Below are 20,331 nucleotides of genomic sequence, written 5' to 3'. Positions count from 1 at the left end.
CTTTATGTAATGGTAAAGTTTATTTTGTTTTTAATAACAATTAAAGGACAAATGTTTAAAATTTGCAGTTTAAAACATGCACATCCACAAAAGGCCAATGACACGGAACAGTGCATAGAAACGGAGTTTACTCAACGCTAGTAACTATTTATAAACACTAAGGTACACAAACCTGAGAGAACCACTCTAAGCACAGATTCGACACTCCCCACTCACGCAACGCCACAACCTCTACAGCAGTTTCGGCAGGAATGGCTTTTCCACAGAGCTGAGCATCGGTGTAACCTCTCATAGCTGCCTTTCGAGGCTGCCTTCTAACTTTAACGTGACCCACTCGGGGAAGTGAAAACTGAAGCCGGAAGAGGCCAACAAGTGGTGTTCACTGCAGTTATGGCTTCTAGTCTATGACTGGGAATAAAAACAATACTCTGTCCACAGCGTTGCCGCAGCGAACTCACCTGGGGAAAGCTGCTGCTAAGTCAGAATCAGTACATATGCAATCCAGCTTTCTTCCTATTTAGGGAAGATTCATTTGCTGAGAAGTTTCATGAACTTTCTAAAGAAAAGTTCTTAGAGGCAAGCCAAACAGAAGATCCAATTAAATAAAAAGATTCCATTGAATTTGTTGAAACTTGTAAAATAACCCATTTAGTAAAAGAAAAAAAAAGTTGTGTGGAGGACCAATTAATTTATCCATTGACCATTAAATTCTAGTTAGGCCATGATAAAGTTTTATAAGACAGAAATAAATATCGAGATTTTTTTTTTTTACAAAAGCCATGCATTTGCCTGGATCACTTTAAATATTAAGTCATGCAAACCACAAACCTATCAAAAACTAAACAAAACAAACACACACAGAAACAAAAACTTAAACACCTGTTGTTTTACAGAAAAAAAAATCAATAAGAGACATGGAAAGCATTTATTTCCTTTTCTTCAAAATTTAACTTACATTCCACCTTAATAGCTGTTGAGGATTAAGTAAAACGCAGCAAAGTCTAACTGAGTTTCACAAGTGCTTTATTTTAATCTGAGAAACACCAGGCTGTGGTATGTTTAAGAGGCCGTCCAGAAATACTCATCATTACAAAGCATTTCTGAGGTACGGGGTCACATGGGGTTACTGTAAGCAACGGACAGAAGGAATTCCACGTACGTGGTCACCACAGTGTGCGTGAGTGAGACGTTTTCTTGATGAATTTTGTAGTTTACTTATTAGACTAAAGATTCATTCCATGAAACACTTTTAAGACCCGGAGCCATCAAACAACCCGCCGCAAGACGAGCAGGTAGCATTGCGATAGCTCCGCGCTGTTCTAAGAGGATGTCCCTCTCTATCGCTCTCTGGCTAGAGTTCCCTTTCTGAGAGGGTGTTCTTCAGTGCCAGCGTATGAGCGTGGCACTGAGTGTAGCACAAATTAACCTGTGAGTAACATCCCAGCCCTCTGGGATGCTGAATTGAAAAATCAGAATATATAATTAGATGTGGGGATGACATGCTGGTCGTTTCGAGAATTCGTTCTGCCTGTTGGGAAGGAAATGCCTGACTGATTCTCTTCGATGACAACACAATGCATGGCTCCCTTAGCTGGCAGTATCCCTTCATCTGCCTGTGAACTTTCTAGCAAGTTCTCTTTGCTGTCGATGCACGCGGAGCGCTGAGGGGAGTGCCAGCCAAGAAACACACTTACCAGGTTCAAATTTCCCACGTTCCTGACAACACTGCTTTCCCGCCAATACCTTCTACGGTATAGCATCTCTCAGGGTGCGAGGCACCAATGCATTTTTCCATGTATATCTAGCACATAGAGAACCCATGCTATATATTCCTGGGTCTCTTCCAGAAGCAATGAAGAAACTCCCAGCTTTTCGATGCTAGAGTAATGAGGCTTTTCTGCTATAAATAGTCTTTTCTGGAGTGTAAACATTACAAAGCAGTCATGTCAGCATTTACTAAAGCCGCTAAAGGGGACTTTTTAAGGTGGAGTTACATATTGTTTTTTTGAGCAAACATAGGTTTAAAGTCACTTTGAATGCAGTCTTTTAAATCCCAGTAAAACCATGAACTTTTCTCCCACCTAACAATGGTTAGAAACTCCAGAGTATCAAGTCTCTATAAACTCACTGCATCAGCAACTCTCTGTTTCAAGTTTTACCCAAGCTGTTGCTCCCCTGCTCTCCCCAGCCTAAGGGACAGGGAGACTGACTTGATGTCCATTGTTTAAACACAGGATGCGGGAATGAAAGGGAATACAGAGTTTCATTTCGGGAAATGCAGTGTACTGATTAACCACGAGGAATCTCATGTGGAGGAGTCCCATCGAAATAATTTGTGATACAAGATCAAAAAGAAGACTTTCGATTTCCACTCGGGTGTCAGACCACTGTATTCTCACCCACAATGTGCTGATGGGAGGAATCTGGAGACAGGTGCCTCTAATAACGAGGGCAAAGGGAAGCCATCCCTGGGTAGCCTCTCATGTCTGTGGTGTGACCTCAACTGTCACCACTAGGAGGCTGAGGAAAACCCACTCGCCAGATTTAGTTGGTAGAAGGTTAAAGTCTACAGCTTTACAAGGTGAACAGTTCTACGTGTGCAGTTCTGCTAGGCGTTTTGATTCATGGGTTGCTTAATCTCAGCTCCAACAGGCCGGGTTGGAGATGTGATATGTCCACTCCACTCCCTTTAGAATTATGTGAATGCTTAGAACCTCTCATTTGTAGGGAATGCGGAGACACACTGGTAACTAGCTACACATTTAGAGGAGGAAGAAACAGCCTGATTTTAAATCCAGACTGAGAAAAAGGGGGAAAATAAGGTAAATGGGGCGGGGGGTAATTCGGAGAATCCCTCTCCTCAGAGCCAGTCCTCGTACACGTTTCAAAGTCTCTATTTTGCTGGTAACCCACTTAAAGGCAAACAGGCTTTTGAATAAAAGGCAGAAGAGTTTGTTTCGATCTCTGAAGTGTATCTGAAAACTAGAACTCCCTTTATCTCTGAAGATGAAAAAAATACTGTAAAAACTGTAGAAAACTGGGTGTGGTTTTTAAACAGCCCCTTCACCTTTTATTGTTGGTAGCAAAATAGGCATTTGTCAGGAGATTTCATGGAAATGCCAAGACAAATGAGCATGGACATCTATTTGAAAGTGCACCAGCAAGCCCTGTTCACGGTGAGAAGTAGTCACGGACTGGACGGTTTCCTGGAGTAGAAGAGGTGTTTCCTTAACACCAGGCAAATGCGCTACCTATCTGTCTGCTACCTATCTGTCTCGTGTCAATAAGCGGAGCGTGACTGACTTTGGGAATTGCTGGCCCAGTGAACTGTGAAATAATTTTCAGGCTTAAGCATATGGGTAGCTATGGTCACACCAACTCTGTCACACATCCCATCTCCAGTGGGAACACACGGTGAGGACAAACAGAACACAGGACGAAAGCCGAGCCCTACGCACATGACAAGAAGCCCATGCATCATCAGCTGGATGATGTCGAAACAGAAGCTTGGGAAACCCCACAGAAACACGTAAGCATAATTTTCTTAGGAGGGGAAAAAGATTTGAAGACGAAGTGACATCATTCAACACACAGCGGAAGCCAGATTTTTAGGAACATCTAAAGGAGTCTAAAGTTCATCAGAAATGACAGACAATACAGTTTAAAAAAAAAATACCAGTGTTGTAACAAGGGTCACAGGGACATAGGTCCCTCCAACTGGAACAAATACAGAGACAATCGACAGAGAAGCAGTTGTAAGGCCAAAGGTGCAACATCACAGATTTTAGTAGCAAATGCCTGGAAATGTTCAATTTTTGCAAGTCGCGCTCACATTTGAAAAGTCAAGCAGGCGGATCGTACATGCTGCGAGGAAACTTCTTTTTAGATTTCTGGGCAGTTGACTACTGAGTGAGAAACACACACACACACCGAACGTCTTTGGCAAACACTTAGCAAGACACTTTTTGACACAAACACTTAATGCCTGGTTCAGAAGTGTTCAGAAGAGCGAATCAAGAATGCTGGTTTGTTTCAGCAAAGCCTGAAATCGAAGTCTGGATATCAAGAGACCTCCCCTTAACACCGGTTCAGAGTTGTTTTTTTTAAATGGTTGATTGACTGTTGGCTGAGCCAATGAACTGATAGTTACAGCCCCAGAGGGACAGCTTGTGAACACTGACCTGTCCCCGGTTTGAGAAAGCCCTCAGGCAAAGACACAAGGTCATTTCCGGTTTAGAAAGCCTTAGTGGGGACTTGAGAACGTCTGAGGGCGATGGTGCATGTCCATGAAGTCCAGCTGTGAGATGAGCTCAGATCCACTTTTCCTCCCCGGGGAGCAGACTGGGATTGGTCAGCAGGTTGTAGTGATGACCTTACATTGTGACAGCTCTCCTCAGAGACACAGCAGAGCCTGTTGCTGGGGCCTCCTTATCACCACTCATCGGGCCTCTGCTTCGTGGTATCGTAGGCTCTAATCACTTCCGACTGGGAGACAATGCCATTTTCATCTTGAGAGAAAGCATAGCCGTCTGTAAGTAACGAAAGAACAGACATCGCTTAATGAACTCACTGGAAATTACCGTTCATTCTGAGGGCTGGCGGTCAGCCGTGGCTAAATGACACATATTTCCCACCTTCAGAAGCAAGGGCACTCATTTTTGACATCTGGAAAAGATAAAAGATCAACAGCCAAAAAGGGAGAGTTGGGAGAACCAGAGATTGCCAGTGGTGCTTAAATTCTGTTCCCCACTCAGCTAGGCAGAGGCTGTCCAATCTCCCTCAGCCCTCTGACCCACACAGCAAGGCTAGTGGGTCGTTTTTGCTTCTCCATGACTGGAGGGGCTCAGAGGCCAATCATGGCATTGGATACATTCTCAGATAGGTGCCAGGTGAGAGAAGGTTCAGTGGGATATATAGGCGAACAGAGAAATGTATTAATTAGCTTGACTGAATTATTCTACCATGATTGAGCACACAGATAAAAACACTACCCTAGACTCTCTAAATAGATATACGATCATTTCTTAATTAATGCCAATGGAGGAGAAGGGACGAACACACAGAATTTCCAGAGGTGGAGGAGAGGCCTGCTTTCTTTAGGTAACTTTCTCTTTGGTTTCCTCAGTGATGTTTACATGCTCTGAGGGGGTGTGGGGATAGGAGATAATCCCTAGGGGGAATCACTTCTTTGGAAAATGCCCCTGCCTTATAAAGATCAAGAGCACTATACATGAGCATAAAGGAAAATAGATTACACGTGGAGACACAAAATAAAAGATATATTACCGACACCAGCAAATTTACTATAGGGCTGTATGTATTATGTTCTCTTTCAGGTTCTTGAAATGTTAAGAGGGTGAGATACCCAATAACTTCTCCCAACTCTAAATATGCATAAATATTTTTTGAAGGGGAAAATATATGCTTCCTTGCATTGCCTGAAAGCTGAAAGGACTCTTGTGAAGTTATTCAAGTAGAAAAGATAACAACGCAGAGGCAGCTTTTCAGAGTTAAGATTTATCCCACCATTTCTTTTCAAGATTTAAGGCTGCAAGGAGTGCGGAGAGAGCATTTTAAAATCCGCCATTCACCGCGAGACGGTGTAGCCCACGGGCTTGTTAACCAACCGTTTGTTTTTATATACCACCTTGCAAAAATTTTAAACCATTAATTCTAAGTGGTTAAACATGGTGGAAAGAAAACACATCGCTCTGATAAATACTGGGATCCACAGAGCACAGAGAATTTAATCAAAACTCTGATACTCACGGAGCAGGTTCTGTTGCAGGGACTCAGAGCGGTACAGATTGACGTGGTTCTTCTTAAAGACATTCTTGAGCAGCTGGGCCCTCTCCGTGAGGCTGTGGAGCAGGCACAGGAAGTGTGAAACACAATGTCAACTCAAGGAGCCCGGCTCTCAGCAGGACTACCAGCGGAGCCAGACCGAACAAAAGCCAGAGAGCCGGCAGTCTGATCTGACTCTTTTTTATTCTACTTTCCCAGATAGCAAATGAGAGTGTGAGCACCCCCTGTATGGCTAGGGAGCTGTCTTATCTTTAATGATAATCTAGAAAAACTAAGATTTCTTTACCCAGCACCAGTATATCTAAATCAAATGAAATACCGACTCCATTCAACCTAAGTAGTAAAACATTGCCAAATCATCTAAAACCTTGATTGACTCAGTATCCTCAGGACAGAGCTTTTAGGAGTTTAAATACAGCGATCGTACCCATACTGTAGCTTGCTTACACTTTGACATACTCTGATATAAAATGATAGTTTTAGTTATACTAAAAGATGAAAACAATACAGAGTGCAAATAGTATCCCTTTTAATTAGAAAAATTCTATTACCGCTCTAATCTGGTTTAAGTATGTCAATTTCATTTTAAAATATGAATTGTTTTTTTTTTTTTTAAATAATTATTCTAGAAAAAGCAACAAGGAAACAAAAGTCCACGAATGCTTGGCCTGACCTCCACAGAGAGGACTCCGGAATCAATCGTGGAACTAGTGCGGCTCTCACTGTGAGAAATCGCACATCTTCCCCTCCGCTGCACAGTGGAGTTCCTCGTGCAACAGGAATCCAAACATTTGTCGGTAAAGGACTCTGGGCAATTTGGAGACATGCTCACACACCTTATCCGACTTTACTCATGGTGCTGTTTCTCTAGTGACTGATTTATTCAATGTTCTTTGACAGCAAAGAACAGTCACTGTGGGAGGAAAGAAGGTGTCTTTGCGGAAGGGAATAGCCATGCAAGCGTGTTCTAACAACTGGAAGGACATCGGCTAAAACAAAAAAAAAGTTCTCTCGATTTTCTCCTTACTATGCAGCTTTAGTTAAGCTGCTATAAACAACGCTAGTTCTGTGTTTTGCCATTTTTTTTTGAAAGCCCCCAATGGAATTATCTCTATCATATACACAATACACAAAAGAGATCCTTCTCATTGTATAAATGAATTACATAGACATTTAGGCAAAAATCGAAGAAGGAAAATATTTAGAAATGTTGACGTTTGTATTAATCTCTCACATAGTTTTTGAAGCCTAGGGATGTTAACTAGGGCTTATGGACATATTTTATTGTCACTGGGAATTAGCTGCATTAAAAGAAGAAAACATATTCATGGAAAGCTTGAACGGCACTGCGGTAGTTGTAAACCTTGGTTTTGCCACACACAAAGGAGAAAGGCTCATCTCTATGAAGTCACTTTCCCTGTCCTCCTTCTCTTTAAGTGTTCTAACACCACAGACTGAGAGCCAAAGGCCACTAGGATGGGTAACTCCTTTGGGAAAGTTTGGAGTGCGAGCCTGGGACAGTCTGATTCTGTCAGCAGAGTGCTATGGACAGGGTGCCTGGCAGTCTCTGCTGTTTGAAGCTGCAATGATTCTAGAAGGCTGGAGGAGGGCAGAGGAGTTTTCGGGCAGCTTCTTCCCCAAATCCCCCCCCCCCCCTTTTTTTTTAGGTTTCAGGCTGGCCTTCCAAAATACATCATACTTTACTATCACAACACCAAAATCTGAAGAAGTCTAGGGATGGACTTTATGTTCTGTACTTCAGTAACTGGAATACAAAGGATGATGCTTTTCCCCGATTTACTTATTTATGTCTTGAGCACCGAGGCGTTCCAGGAAACCTAGCACATCCATCAGGGAAGAGCACAGACTCCGGAGTCCGTCTTTGACTTTCTGAGTCTGCTACTTGTTAACTGGCCCATTGTAGACAAACCTTCCTGGGTATCTCACTTATAATGGAGGATAATACATAACTCTCTGGTAGACAGGCAGGCAGGGTCTAACTGCTTGACAGCATAGAGATTGACACTTAGGAAGCACTCAACAAATGCTGGTCCCTCCCACTCCTGTCCCCCAGAAGCCAGGGATTATTAGAAAAAGTGCTTTGTAAGACTCACTTTTGATGCCTTGGTTTGTACTTAACCTTGGCTCGGTGGGAGAGAACCGCCGCTATACATGAGTTTTAAGTCCTCATGCCCCCATCCTACCTCACTGCTAAGAAAACAAATAGGTTTTTGTTGCTCTGCTCTGTCCTTAGTGACTCTGTTTTCTGCCTCCTCCAGAATATAAATGCCATCTATAGGAGGGTGCTTAGCAAATTAGAAGTGATGGTGAGTTGGATTTCCCCGGTCTTATTCTACCCATGGGAAACAATTTATTATTTCAAAGTTGACGCAGTTTTATGTCATCCATGTTTATGGGGGAATAAGATTACCATCAGGTCCCATTATAAAATATGTGGATAACATGTTAACAAATAAGAATACTAAAAGTTTAGTTTTTTTGGTTGGATAACTCAGCATGGCAGAAGAGAGAGAGCAAAGGATCAAGATATAGCCTTACTAAAACCACATCTAGTACAATTCTTAGGTAGTAGTTCTCTTAATCCTGTAGGTCTCTTATTTACATTCCAAATATGCAAATTCCAAGTTTGTTTAATGCAATCACACAGTAACTACTATTTAAACACTGTTGCTTTATATTTCCAACCCATTACAATGTTGTAACTTAGGTATTTAGTGGAGGTGAATGAAAAGATACTGAATTTAAATATAGTATTTCTTTTGGAAACACTAAAATATGTTATTGGCTAAAACTCATATACAGTCAAGGAATGTGTATTTTAAAGGAATCCTGGTCACCTTTGAAGGGTGCTAAAGTGGCAAGAGTTGGTTTGGCATGGTGGTTGCTTTTTTTTTTTTTTTTTTTTTAATCAACTTGACATAACCCTAGATATATCCAAGAAGAGCAAATCTCAATTGAGGAACTGCTCCAGTGGGCTGGCTTGCGGGCAAGTCTGTGGGGATATTTTCTTGACGGCTAATTAATGTGGGAGCACTCAGCCCAGTGTGAGCTATAGGCCTGAGCTGGCGGGCCTGGACTGTGCAGGAAAAGCAGCTGATCAAGTCAAAGAAAGCCAATCAGTAAGGAAGTAGCATTCCTCCACGGTCTTTGTGTTCAATTTTCTTTTGCCAGGTCCAGCCCTGGCTTCCCTATGTGATGGATGGTAACCTGTAACCTGAAATAAACACGTTCTGTTACAAGATGCTTTGGGGCAGTGTTTTTTTTTTTTTTAAATCACACAGCTGGCAAACTATTTTGATTGGCTCGCTGTAGGAAATGCCCAGGAAGTTAACAGGCATTTAACCACGAAAGGGTTAATGCGCAGCAGTGTTGCTGGGAGAATGAACCACAGATTAGGATCCCTATCTAGGAGGGGGGATCTCCTCCATCTCTCTCACCCTGGTAATGAGTAGGCTGAATAAAGCTTCTTCTTTAAAAAACCATTTTTAGGCTTTATTGAAAATAAAATTAGCGTGTGCTTGTGGGCATGCATGTTGTGTTGTACTCTTGGTGAACGTCATTTGTTAGTGTAGTTGTGTACATGTGTGCACGAACGCAGAGGGCACTGATGGTGAGTCTTTTTTTTTTGGACCATCCTCTACCTTTACTTCCTGACACAGGTTCTGTCAGTGAGCCAGAAGCTCATTGCTGGGCAAGTGTCTGACTCCACGGATGAGCTTCGGGGATCTGCCTGTCTCTTGCCCTCACAGGGCTGTAGTGACAGGCATGCTCGACCATCCTGGGTTTTTTTGTGGGTTCTAGAGTTCTGAATTCAGGCCCTCGAGATTCCATAGCATCTCCCTAGCCCCAGAACGGCTTTTCTATATCCTTCTTTATTTTCAGAGTCTGGGCTGTCATACTGACATCAAGACTGGAGTAAAAACTGGGACACAGAATTTCATTGGTTGGTTCTCAGACAATCCTGAAACTGCTTTCCATTAAGAAAAGAATACTGAGAAATTGGGGGCAATCCCCACCATGGTCCTCCACGACCAAATTATCCGACACCCTGTATGTCCTAATTTCTCCTATATGCTGAGACCAAGGGACAAACAGTGGCGATGTACAAACTGGTGACATCTGATACGAAGATCCTGAGCCCAGACTTGTTAAGGACCAGCTCTGTTGGCTGATGATCACAGTTGAATATCAAACCGTAAGCCTCATTATTTACCTGCACATAATATATGGCTTCACATATACTCCAGTGACATCCAAGAGTCTCTGTCCCCAGTGAGGCCACAGTCTCTATAATCCCTATCGCACTCCCTTTTTTGGGGGTGTGCCTACTCAGGCACCTGTGAAGGGCATGAGATCACTGGTTGTCTGGGTACTGTCACTCTCCCTCTTCTTCTGTACAGACAGGGTCTCTCATTGAATTTGGAAATAGGCTGACTGACTCCGATAACCCCAAAAAGCTTCGGCCTCCACCCCTCCAAAGTGCTGGGGTTATAGGCATGGATGACCACACCCAGCTTTTTATGTGGTGCTGGAGACTTGAACTCAGGTCCTAATGCTCGCATAGTGAACTCTCTTCTCTGCTAAGCCATCTTCCAGCGCTTGCCTCTGGTGTCTGAATTCACATTTTCTTGCTATGGTGATTTGATAAATGTTAAGATGTTATGTGCAAATGTTTGGTTTCGTAGGACAGCGTTCCTGTCCTGTTGTGGTCCTCGCTACAGCTCATTGCCCTTCCTTCAGCTGCTTCTCAGCAGGAAGCCACCATACTCTCCCTAATCACCAGCTAAGGCTGGCCCAAAACTTATGATCAGCTGCTTCAGCCCCCTATATGCTGTGATTACAGGCCTATGTCATCCCATTCCCGTTATTTCATTCAATCCTTACAACCTCTATAAATGGGGCATATGAGCCCCATTTTATTGATAAAAAAAAAATTGAGCATTAAGAAACTCATCTAAGACAGCTCACTGCTTAGCAACAGCAGACCTGGTTTGAATCCGTACTCCTGGATTCCAGAACCTGTCAGTGACACCACCAGTGCCAAGTTAAATGATAAATGCAAGTCTCACAGCTTATTTCTAGCCACTAGGAAGAGAAAAATGTAAAACTTCTCCTATGAAAGAACATACTCAATTTGCCCTTTACCTTTTTCCAAGTACGACTGCCCCGGGGTCTTGAGATTTCGCCTCAAGCTCCTGAACTTCATCCACTAACGTTTTGAAAGCCGTCCTCTTGATACTGCAAGGGAAAAGATTTGCATGGCAATTCTCCTGCGAAGACTTCACAGATGTGGACATGTGGCTGACTGTGAGCCCTTGGCAAGCACGGCAGTAACCAGGGGTGAGCAGAACTTCAACAAACCGAAAAAGCTAGGGCACTTTTGTTTAGTAATATAGGGACAGGAGTCATAGAAGCTAATTGAGATCTACAATACTAAAATAGTTACTGAATAAATATATCATTAACTTTAGTAACTATGCTGTAGGGTAAGACAGCATTTTAAAACATAACAATTATGAAAAATAGTTTTTGTTCCTTTCATAGTTTATATATGTTTAGAATCAGAGAAGCAAGAAATTTCCTTTCATAGCTCCCCAGAAACATGTTCAGAGCTAAAAACCTCTTTTTATTTTCTATTTTGAGGTCTCTCAGGGAGTTCCTAAAGGCATGTGCCCTGATACAATCTTCTCCAATCCAACAACGCGCACGTGGAAGTAACCACTTTATTTCTCATTTGGCCTTTTCAGCTCATTTAGTTTTCTTATTGAATCATGTCTTTCTTCTTTAAAATAAATAAAGCCCCTGGCTCCTGTTTTGCAGATTTTGCATGTCTGAGAACGGCAGAAATGTCAGGGGTGCCGTGCACACACAGTTTTGTGTCTACAGCCATATATGAGCACTTACACTTTGCAGAGCACATCCAGAAGCAAGGACGCCACGGGGATGGAGAGCAAGCCCATCCAAAAGACTCCGGAGCTGAAGAGCATGGCTGCCTGTGGAGACATCACCAGTTGACACTTCCGTCCCTCAAAGGGTATACCAGTCACACTTAGTTTCTTCAGATAATTTAAGTAAGGTAATTTAAATATCATTTTATAATGGGAAAAACAATGCTCCAAGCTCAAACATAAGGTATTTGGAGTTAAAAGCCATATTTATCATGCATTTACACCCCAGCTTTTCCTCTCAAGTAGCTGATCACACATCAAATCTTTTCATATACATATGATTTTGCAAAATTATTGTGCAAAATGACATAAAGTGTAAATTTTGACCTTTTGTAACGGGGCATCATTATCAATCTTTCCGAAAAAATATATTCAAGATTTAAGTGAAATAATATGGCATATAAAATAATTCATATCTAGAAACAAAATCCAATAATTCTGGCACATGAAAATGAACTTTACACTTACCATACTGCAGGACATTACAATCATCCAGATACATTATGACTATGGTACAATAAGATATCTATGAAAGTAACAACTTGATTATTTTGTGCAACTGAATAGACGTAATCTTAATTTTGTTCAAAGATTCACATAAATTTTAATCGGTATACATCTATGATTGTTAAAGTCAAACCAAATATCTCGTATGTGGAATTCAAATAAAGGTATACTAAGACTAACTTTCAATTATTCCATTGTATTAAATCTCCAATTCAGTATCAGGGTCCTTCAGACTATAAACAAATTAGTTCTGCAGTTTTTAAAAAGTAATGAATTCTATTAGCTGTTCGTGATTGAAGTAAATATCACTGTCATAGAGTTAGATCACCAAGAGTGTAAAAAGATGAGTTTTGTACAATAACAGACACATTTTGGCTTCTCTTTGAGTTGATTTGTTCTCAAGGTCAAGCCTGCAGTACCTACTTGGTTCGCACAGACACTATGCTAATTCCAGTACACAGTGGTCAGTTAGCCCCTGCATACTTACACCCTTCTGCAAATCAATCAGAAAGGGTTCTGTTTTCAAAATCTTGAATTCAGGAATTGTTTCAGGAATTAAAAAAGGATCTTGAGTTTAATTCCGCGTAGACTCATGATCACGCATAGCTGCAGTCAATCCCTTCTCATCATAGAGGAAGATCAGTTTTGAAGCATGTGCGGACCCGGTATTCGTCCCGACTCTCAAAGGGGCTTTCCCTGTATGAACACACAGGCTGCCACTCAAGCACACCGAGTTTTTCCTATTTTCTTTTTGGCAATAAAATTAAAATAAAAACATGCCATCATAAGAAAAAAAAATCTCAGAACATAGAATTTGTCGCATGGGTTCTGAGGAACAGCACCCATATCCCAGACACCAACAAGTGAAAAATGTCCCCATAAAAGTCACTTTATTTAATAAGCAAAACATGATCTTGGACGTGCTTGCTGACATCCTCAATAGTGAAAACCAACCGTAACTGTGTAAGAGGAAATGCCTATCAACTCACGGGCCTTTGTTGCCATTCATGGCCGCTTTCTAGCAAGGTAACAGCTGTTAGAAAACAAAACAACAAAACCAACAAAACAAAAACGCTCGAACATCTTCTGCTTTCTGGGGAAAAGGGTAAGGTGAGTGCTACGTAAATCACAGAAAACTTGTCTCCCTGGCTTACTTTTAATGTATTTTAACGTTGAGGGCAAGAGAAGAAAGACTCCCTCTTGCCTTTGGCAAACCTTGTATTAACCTCGAGCTAAATGTCTCCCTGGACAAGAAAAACTGGATCCTGCAGGCTGCTAATTCTGCCCATTGTCATGCTAATGACCAAGGGGACAGACAGCTACAGCCCACTATTCAGCTACCGCCTTGGCCTTTACAAATGAACAACGTGAATTGAGGGGAAAAACTTTTTCTGAGTCATATCTGAAAGCCTGTCAGATTTTTTTTTCCCTTTTGCAGCGTTAATCCAAACCTAAGAGATTTAAAGCCGACGTTCCCGTTTAAGACAGAGAGTCTCTTTGTATTTTTTTTTTTTTTTGGATGAAGAGGAGGGGAAAAAAAATGAAATCCCACAGAGGTATTTCCTTCCTTTCTGTACAAGAAAGCTCCCCTCCCTCTGTGGAAGCCAGTTTGTCTCTAACTTTTCACATCTCCCCCCTCTCAGGCAGGTCAGCTGGGAAAAGGCAAGCCCCGTGCAGACAATGGTGCTTATGGGGACGTCTGCTAGCGGTTGTTGGTCCGGGGCTCCCTCTGAGAGCGGTTTGCAAATGGTCCTGAACGTGGGAGATTGGGGGGCAGTGCCAAGTGTCCCTTGTCCTCTTCCAGGTCCTGTGAAACCAAATAGAATCTGCCACAAAAGCGGCTCCCAGAGGGGCTTGTGGGGGGGGGGGGTGTCTGTGCACATAGGGCTGTGTGGTTGGTACACTGCAGGCTTGCCTGTGCACGGCCTGGGCCTGGGGAACAAGTAACTGCTTGTCTCTGCAGAGGTCACAAGCTCCAGATGGGACCACTAGGGCTTCAAAATAAAGCAGGCATACCTCTAATGGAAAACACAATCCGGCAGGGGAAGTGCTCTGAAATTTTCATGTAAATGCAGAAGAATATTTGAGAAGACAACAAGCGCATTTGGAGGTGCAGGACCAGGACCGCTTATTTCTGACCCACAGTGGGGACCCCACACAAGTTCTTCACAGTCAACCTTACGAAACGGAAAACTCACATTTGCTGCCTTTAGCTGCGTAGTTCTTGACTGTCTCTGACTTGGCCACTAGAAGGGCTGGTAAGGATTGCTTGCTCTTCCAGAGTTTTTAAAACAAAAGCACCTTTGAGAGCCCGTGGGCCCCAACCAGAGCAGGTCTGGTGCTCTGCGCCTTTGACTTGGTCGGCCAGTGCCCACAGCAGCCACCAAGACCCCAGGGAGAGTGACTTTTTGGTCTGATTCCTCTGCTATCAACATGGCTGCACTCATTATTATTGATATGTTCTCCTATTTTCATCTTAACTTTTGGAACTCTTTAGAGGACTCTCATCTCCTCTTCTTTCTAGTGGTCTGTCCCATGAACTTTAAAGAAAGGGAGTTTTTTTTTTTTTTTAAATCAAGTTCAGGGAAAAGCAATCTATAAATTTTATGTTTTTGATCAATACATACATACATACAAATGTTTGTCTTATCCAATATTTCCAATGCCCAAATATAGTATGAGTCAACATAAATTGATCATTAATAAATCTCAGCCTTAAAGATTTGCTAACAGGAGAGGGCTTGGTTAAGTACATCAGTCACAGAAATTTGCTTACAGGAAATGGAGAAAATAGAAATTATTATATTATATATTAACTTCATAGGTGTATTACTAAGACTTTTGCTATGTAGCCCAGGCTGGCTTTGATCTTACAAATGATTATCTGCTTTTGCCTCCTGAGTGCTTGGGTTACAGGCACATGTCACCAAGTCCTGTAGTCCTGTCTTCCTCCCTTCCTCTCTTTATCCTTTTGTTTCATTCCTTTTTTGTAACAGAAAATAATATAAATCCAAAGGAGCGGCAAGTTAACACTAGCAACAGTTTTAAAAACTCTGGACAAATAGGCCTGGGAACAGTCCTCAGAGGATAGGCTATCCATACGCTGTATGTGAGGCCTGGGTTCAGTCCACAGTACTCCAGCAAAAGAATCAAAACCAAGAAGTGGCATTGTCTAGATAAGGCTTTATACAGGGTTTCTATATTTAAAAATAGTTGGGGAAGAACTCTCCAAAATGAGTAGATTTCCAGAAACACAGGACTTCCACAGGCTCGGGGATGTGAGTGGAGAGGTGGAGCATGCTGGAGAACGAGTCTCAAATGCGTGCGATTCTGGGCTACTATCTGGGCATAAGGAGAGCCCGCTCATCTCATACACATCGATGGCAACAGACAGGCAAGGCTAGAAACAGTGTTCTCAAAAGCCATAGTATCCACCTGTGACAGTCATTCTCTGCGGTCATCAACGGATGCACTAAATTAAATCAGATAAAAAAATGCGCCACCAGTCGTGGCGTGTAAAGAGCTGCCGTTCAACAGACACCTGTACCAGTCCATAGATCTCCTGAAATGCAGTAGCCTGTGGGAAAGGGATGGGGCCACAAACACTCCTGTCAATTTGACAGTTCAGTTTCTGCACTGTGTGTCAATCTGCACCCAGCTTCTGTGGAGGGATTAGCATCTCACGAATCTGGTGATCACCAGTCCCTACAGGGTCCCAGGGTGCCTGGTGTGGTGAGGTGACTGCAGCCTCTCAGAGGCAAGGGCAGGACAGCCTAAGGAAGGCCTGGAAGAGATGGAGTAAAGAGCCCACTGAGCCGCAAGGGGCAGCTTGTTATTACGAATGCACTGGCGGACCTTGCAATGCCTCTCCAAGGCTATGGAACTCAGGTATTCGCTGTAAAACAGCAACAGCTAACAGATCAGTCTGACCGAGTAAATGTATGTCCACACGAGGGACCTATTTTGTAAGCTCTTTAAGATCCTGCCCACAGAATGCAATGAGCAGAAAATGGATTGTTTGGAAGGGCCTTGAGTAAAGAGAAAGATACGTGCCACTATTGCACCTTTAGGGACATCTTGCCATGCTGGTCATTGTTGTGTTTCATGGGTATCACTGCTAGGTAGGAATACTGGCTGCTTTTCTCCCTTGGCAGCTCGTATAGGGCCTCCTGGTAGTAAGAAAGCTAGCTCTCAGGGAGTAGGCTTTCAGATTAGATCCAGTTTGGATCTTCCTGCCCCCAAAGTGCATGGCTCTTCAGCAATTAGGACTTATTTTCAGTTTCTGGTGGGAAACCAAGGGCAACAGCAATAGCCTATAATGCTTTGGTAGCCTCAGACTCCCTGGACCAATATCTCACAAAGAGGATTTTTCATGTACTGGTACATGGTGCTTTGTTACATAATACATGGTTTCTGGGCTGACATCAGCTCAAGAGGCATAACTTCATTTAAACTATACTCTCTATCTCTAATACTTGATGTAGGAGGCACAGGGGTCCTTGTGCTCACAGATAAACCTAGGGAACCTGGAGTATGAGCCACATCGGATTGTTCCCACAAAGGAAGGGATGCATAACCTGTTATCCACCGGGAAGGCTGGGAGCTGACATGGTTAACAGTCTGGTGACTTTGGTGCTATCTGTGTGACTGAAACCACACCAAATATTCCCCCTGACCCTTATCATAAGCTTATTTTTCTCAGCCAGTCTTAGAACTCAATTTCATGGAAAGGAGCACACACTCTTTACAAAGAGTGCTGATGCAGTCATGTCCCATATTTATTTAGCTTACTTTGCGCTTTATTGTGTACATGGGATTGAGTTAATTATCACCAGGAAGTTTTTTTTTTTTTAACCAAACTGTGCTGTGCTTAAACATGCCTGTAATAAACTACTTAGGGTCAGACTCAAGATTTTTGAACCAATACAGTCTACTTAATCGTGTTGAACTGAACTGCCTTTGTTTCCCTTTTACTACACACACACACACACACACACACACACACACACACACACACAGTAAGATATATGTATATGTAGCAAGACATGAATGTACACACAGAATACGAACATAGCTTTTTCAAGCATGTCTGCCAGCCTTGGTGGTCCTAGAGACCCCTGCAACTGTAGCCAGAGTTGGTTAGGTTCGTACTCAGAGCTCCATCACTCCATCAGCTCCATGGCACTGAGCACCCTGCAGCTTGCTCTATCATCATCAGGCATTCTGCTTATCTATCTATCTATCTATCTATCTATCTATCTATCTATCTATCTATCTATTCCCCCCAACCCATGATAAGCTTCAGGGCAAACCCATCTATCTATCTATCTATCTATCTATCTATCTATCTATCTATCTATCCCCCCCACCCATGATAAGCTTCAGGGCAAACCCTTCCTTTTCAGAGCTGCATTCCCACAGCAACTAGAAGAGAGAACCTGTTAAGCGGATAAACTATTCAAAGTCCAGCATATGATACAAACAGCCCATCAGCGTGACTGACATCAGAGGTATATGTGGGCTACTGTTTGTCCCGCCCCTCACCTATTTTTTGACGCTTATTCAATGATTTTAAGCTACTTAAGTTATTAAGAAGTTTTTACTAATAATTTTATTTTTTAAAAAGCAAAATATCATTAATCTTCTCTGGTATAAGAAATCTCAAGATAAAAATAATAATTGCTTTAATTCTTTGGTCAGGTTTCTTTGGTTTGTTCTTTTCCACACTGAACGTTATTTTCTTAGGCAAGACTGTAATTTCAGAAAAGACATATTTTTTTCCTTAAAAAATTTAAAAATTCCTTAAAAAGTTTATTTTTTTTTATTATTTTTGTATATGTGTGTCTATGTAAGCACACACCATGTGTGTGTGCAGGTGCCTACAGAGGCCAGAAGAGGGCATCAGATCTCCTGAAGCTGTAGTTATGGATGTTTGTGAACAATCCCAGCTCAGGTCCTCTAGAAGAATAACTAACATTGCTCTTTCTCCAGTCCCTAACTTGTGACTTTAAAAAATTGTTTTCAATGTATCCATTCACAATTCTCATATACACACACTTACAGATATTCTCTCTCTCTCTCTCTCTCTCTCTCTCTCTCTCTCTCTCTCTCACACACACACACACACACACACTCCTTGATGGTGTGGTGAGTGGAGTCTTCTGTTTTCCTTGCACCTTTGAAGTCTTAGGACTTCTTGCAGGAAAGGTTCAGGTTAGAGAAAACACTACCAGCAAGCCTATCCTGTTTCTTAGGATTTGGTTATAAAATGGTTGATTCAAGAAGTTAACTGCTTTCTGGCTAAGCTCAGCTTTCTACACCCAGAGGGATTTGTACTGTGAGGGGAAAACTCAAACCCTCCACTCCCAGCTCTCTTTTTTGGTCGTATGTTGTGAGTTTACTTTTCCTCTCTTCTCTTCCCCATGCATCTGCTAATCTCCTCAGGAAACATCATCTTCGTGAAATAATCATTCAAACAACAACAAAACCCCCAAACTATTTCCATGACTGGCTTCAAATTGCAGGCCATTTCTTACTTTTTTCCTATGCTATTTCTTGGCGCTCCTCTCTATGCGGCTTCTCCTTTTCTGCCTACAGTAGCAGTCATACAGTTCTTTGGAAGAAGTATACTGTGTGTGGCCACATTCCAATTTCAATCCCATCCCACCCAACCTCAGTCCCCCACAGGGTCTTGTCTGCTGTAAATCCTGTTCTCAGTCAGTCAACATTAGTGGCTGCAAGGATCTGGCTCATCAAATCCAAGACACAAGAATATCCTTTGCTACCTTGGAACCTGAGATACATGACAAAAACAAAATAACCAAACCAAAAAAAAAAAATCAAACAAACCAAAAACCAAGCAACCAACCAAACAAAGATCTTCGGAAGTATGTAAAGTAGACACCAGTAAACAACATCTCCACTTCTCTTCTGTGGAGAATTCTAGAGGTGATGGAGAGCAGTTAAGATGCCCAGTGTGGAAGCAATAGTGCCCTGCAGGAAACTCTCACATGTCCATTGTCTCATGAGTAGATGATAGAGAGTAAATCAGTAAGGAAGGTGTTCGGAGGAAAAAGAAGGTACTAGCAGGCACTGGCTCAATCAGAAGTCAATTCTATCCAAACAGTAAAGCCCGGCTATACAGCTATGCATACTGGAAGTGGCACGGGAGAAGAAGTCTGGGAACTGTGCCTCTGAAATGCTGTTCTCTAGGACTACAGTTTCCAGAATAGTAAAAGTAATTAGGAACAGAGTTGTTGTTGCATATTGGCTTTCCTTATTGTGCTATTTTAAAAATGGAAAGACAACAAAAAATGAAGATGAAGTCAGTAACAAAATATTATTATGAGAAATGCATATTGAAAGCATTATGCCATTACTTGGGTAAATTGTACAGGGGTGAATTATCTCAATGTTCAATGTTCTTACTATCTAAAAATAGAAATGCCTTTGTCTTAATTAGGGTTTCTATTGCTGTGAAGAGACACCATGACCACAGCAATTCTTACAAAGGAAAACATTTAATCTTGGCAGTTCAGAGGTTTAGTCCAGTATTGTCTTGGTGGGGAGCAATACAGCATGCAGGTAGACAGGATACTGGAGAAGGGTCCGAGAGTTCTTCCATCTTGACTTACAGACAATGGGAAGTGGTTTGACAATCTGAGCAGTATCTTGAGCATAGGAGACCTCAAAGCCTGCCCACACAGTAACACACTTCCTTTAACAAGGCCACATCTCCTAACAGTGCCACTCCCTTTGGGGGGTGGGGTGGGGCATTTTCCTTTAAACCACCACAGCCTTAGACCGCAGACTCCTGTTCTTCCTCGATCCTGAGATATTCTTTTATATACAACAGGCATCTGAGTTTCAGCCTAACTGTCCCAGCTTCAAAACCACTTCTGAGCATCCATTCTATCCCATTCCGTTACTCTTTTCCTCCCATTATACTTTACTTTATCAAATGACTGACACTAACTCATCACGTAGAGGAGTAACTGACACATCAAGTCCCCCTGCTCCCTGCTCTGACGAACATCTGTCCGTGCTCAGT

The 20,331-nt window shown here is 42.3% G+C and overlaps 1 protein-coding gene across 5 annotated transcripts in view; it reads right to left on the bottom strand.

The window, feature by feature from the left end:
* Atp8a1 (ATPase phospholipid transporting 8A1) overlaps positions 1-20,331 on the bottom strand; it is a 209,039-nt gene continuing 188,708 nt past the window's right edge. For all 5 annotated transcript variants that reach the window (XM_041671068.1, XM_041671072.1, XM_041671070.1 and 2 more), the window contains 4 exons: positions 11,731-11,819; positions 10,972-11,064; positions 5,770-5,861; positions 1-4,529 (listed from right to left, as the gene is read on the bottom strand). In XM_041671068.1, coding sequence (XP_041527002.1) covers positions 4,432-4,529; positions 5,770-5,861; positions 10,972-11,064; positions 11,731-11,819 — 372 coding nt within the window. In that variant the 3' untranslated portion in view covers positions 1-4,431. The remainder of the gene's footprint in view (positions 4,530-5,769; positions 5,862-10,971; positions 11,065-11,730; positions 11,820-20,331) is intronic.

This window comes from Microtus oregoni, unplaced genomic scaffold, assembly GCF_018167655.1.
Source record: "Microtus oregoni isolate MIOR12 unplaced genomic scaffold, Mior012 000021F_ref0000039, whole genome shotgun sequence".
Taxonomy (NCBI): Eukaryota; Metazoa; Chordata; class Mammalia; order Rodentia; family Cricetidae; genus Microtus; species Microtus oregoni.
Note: the sequence above shows the minus strand (reverse complement) of the source record. Positions and strands in the feature narration are given on the sequence as shown.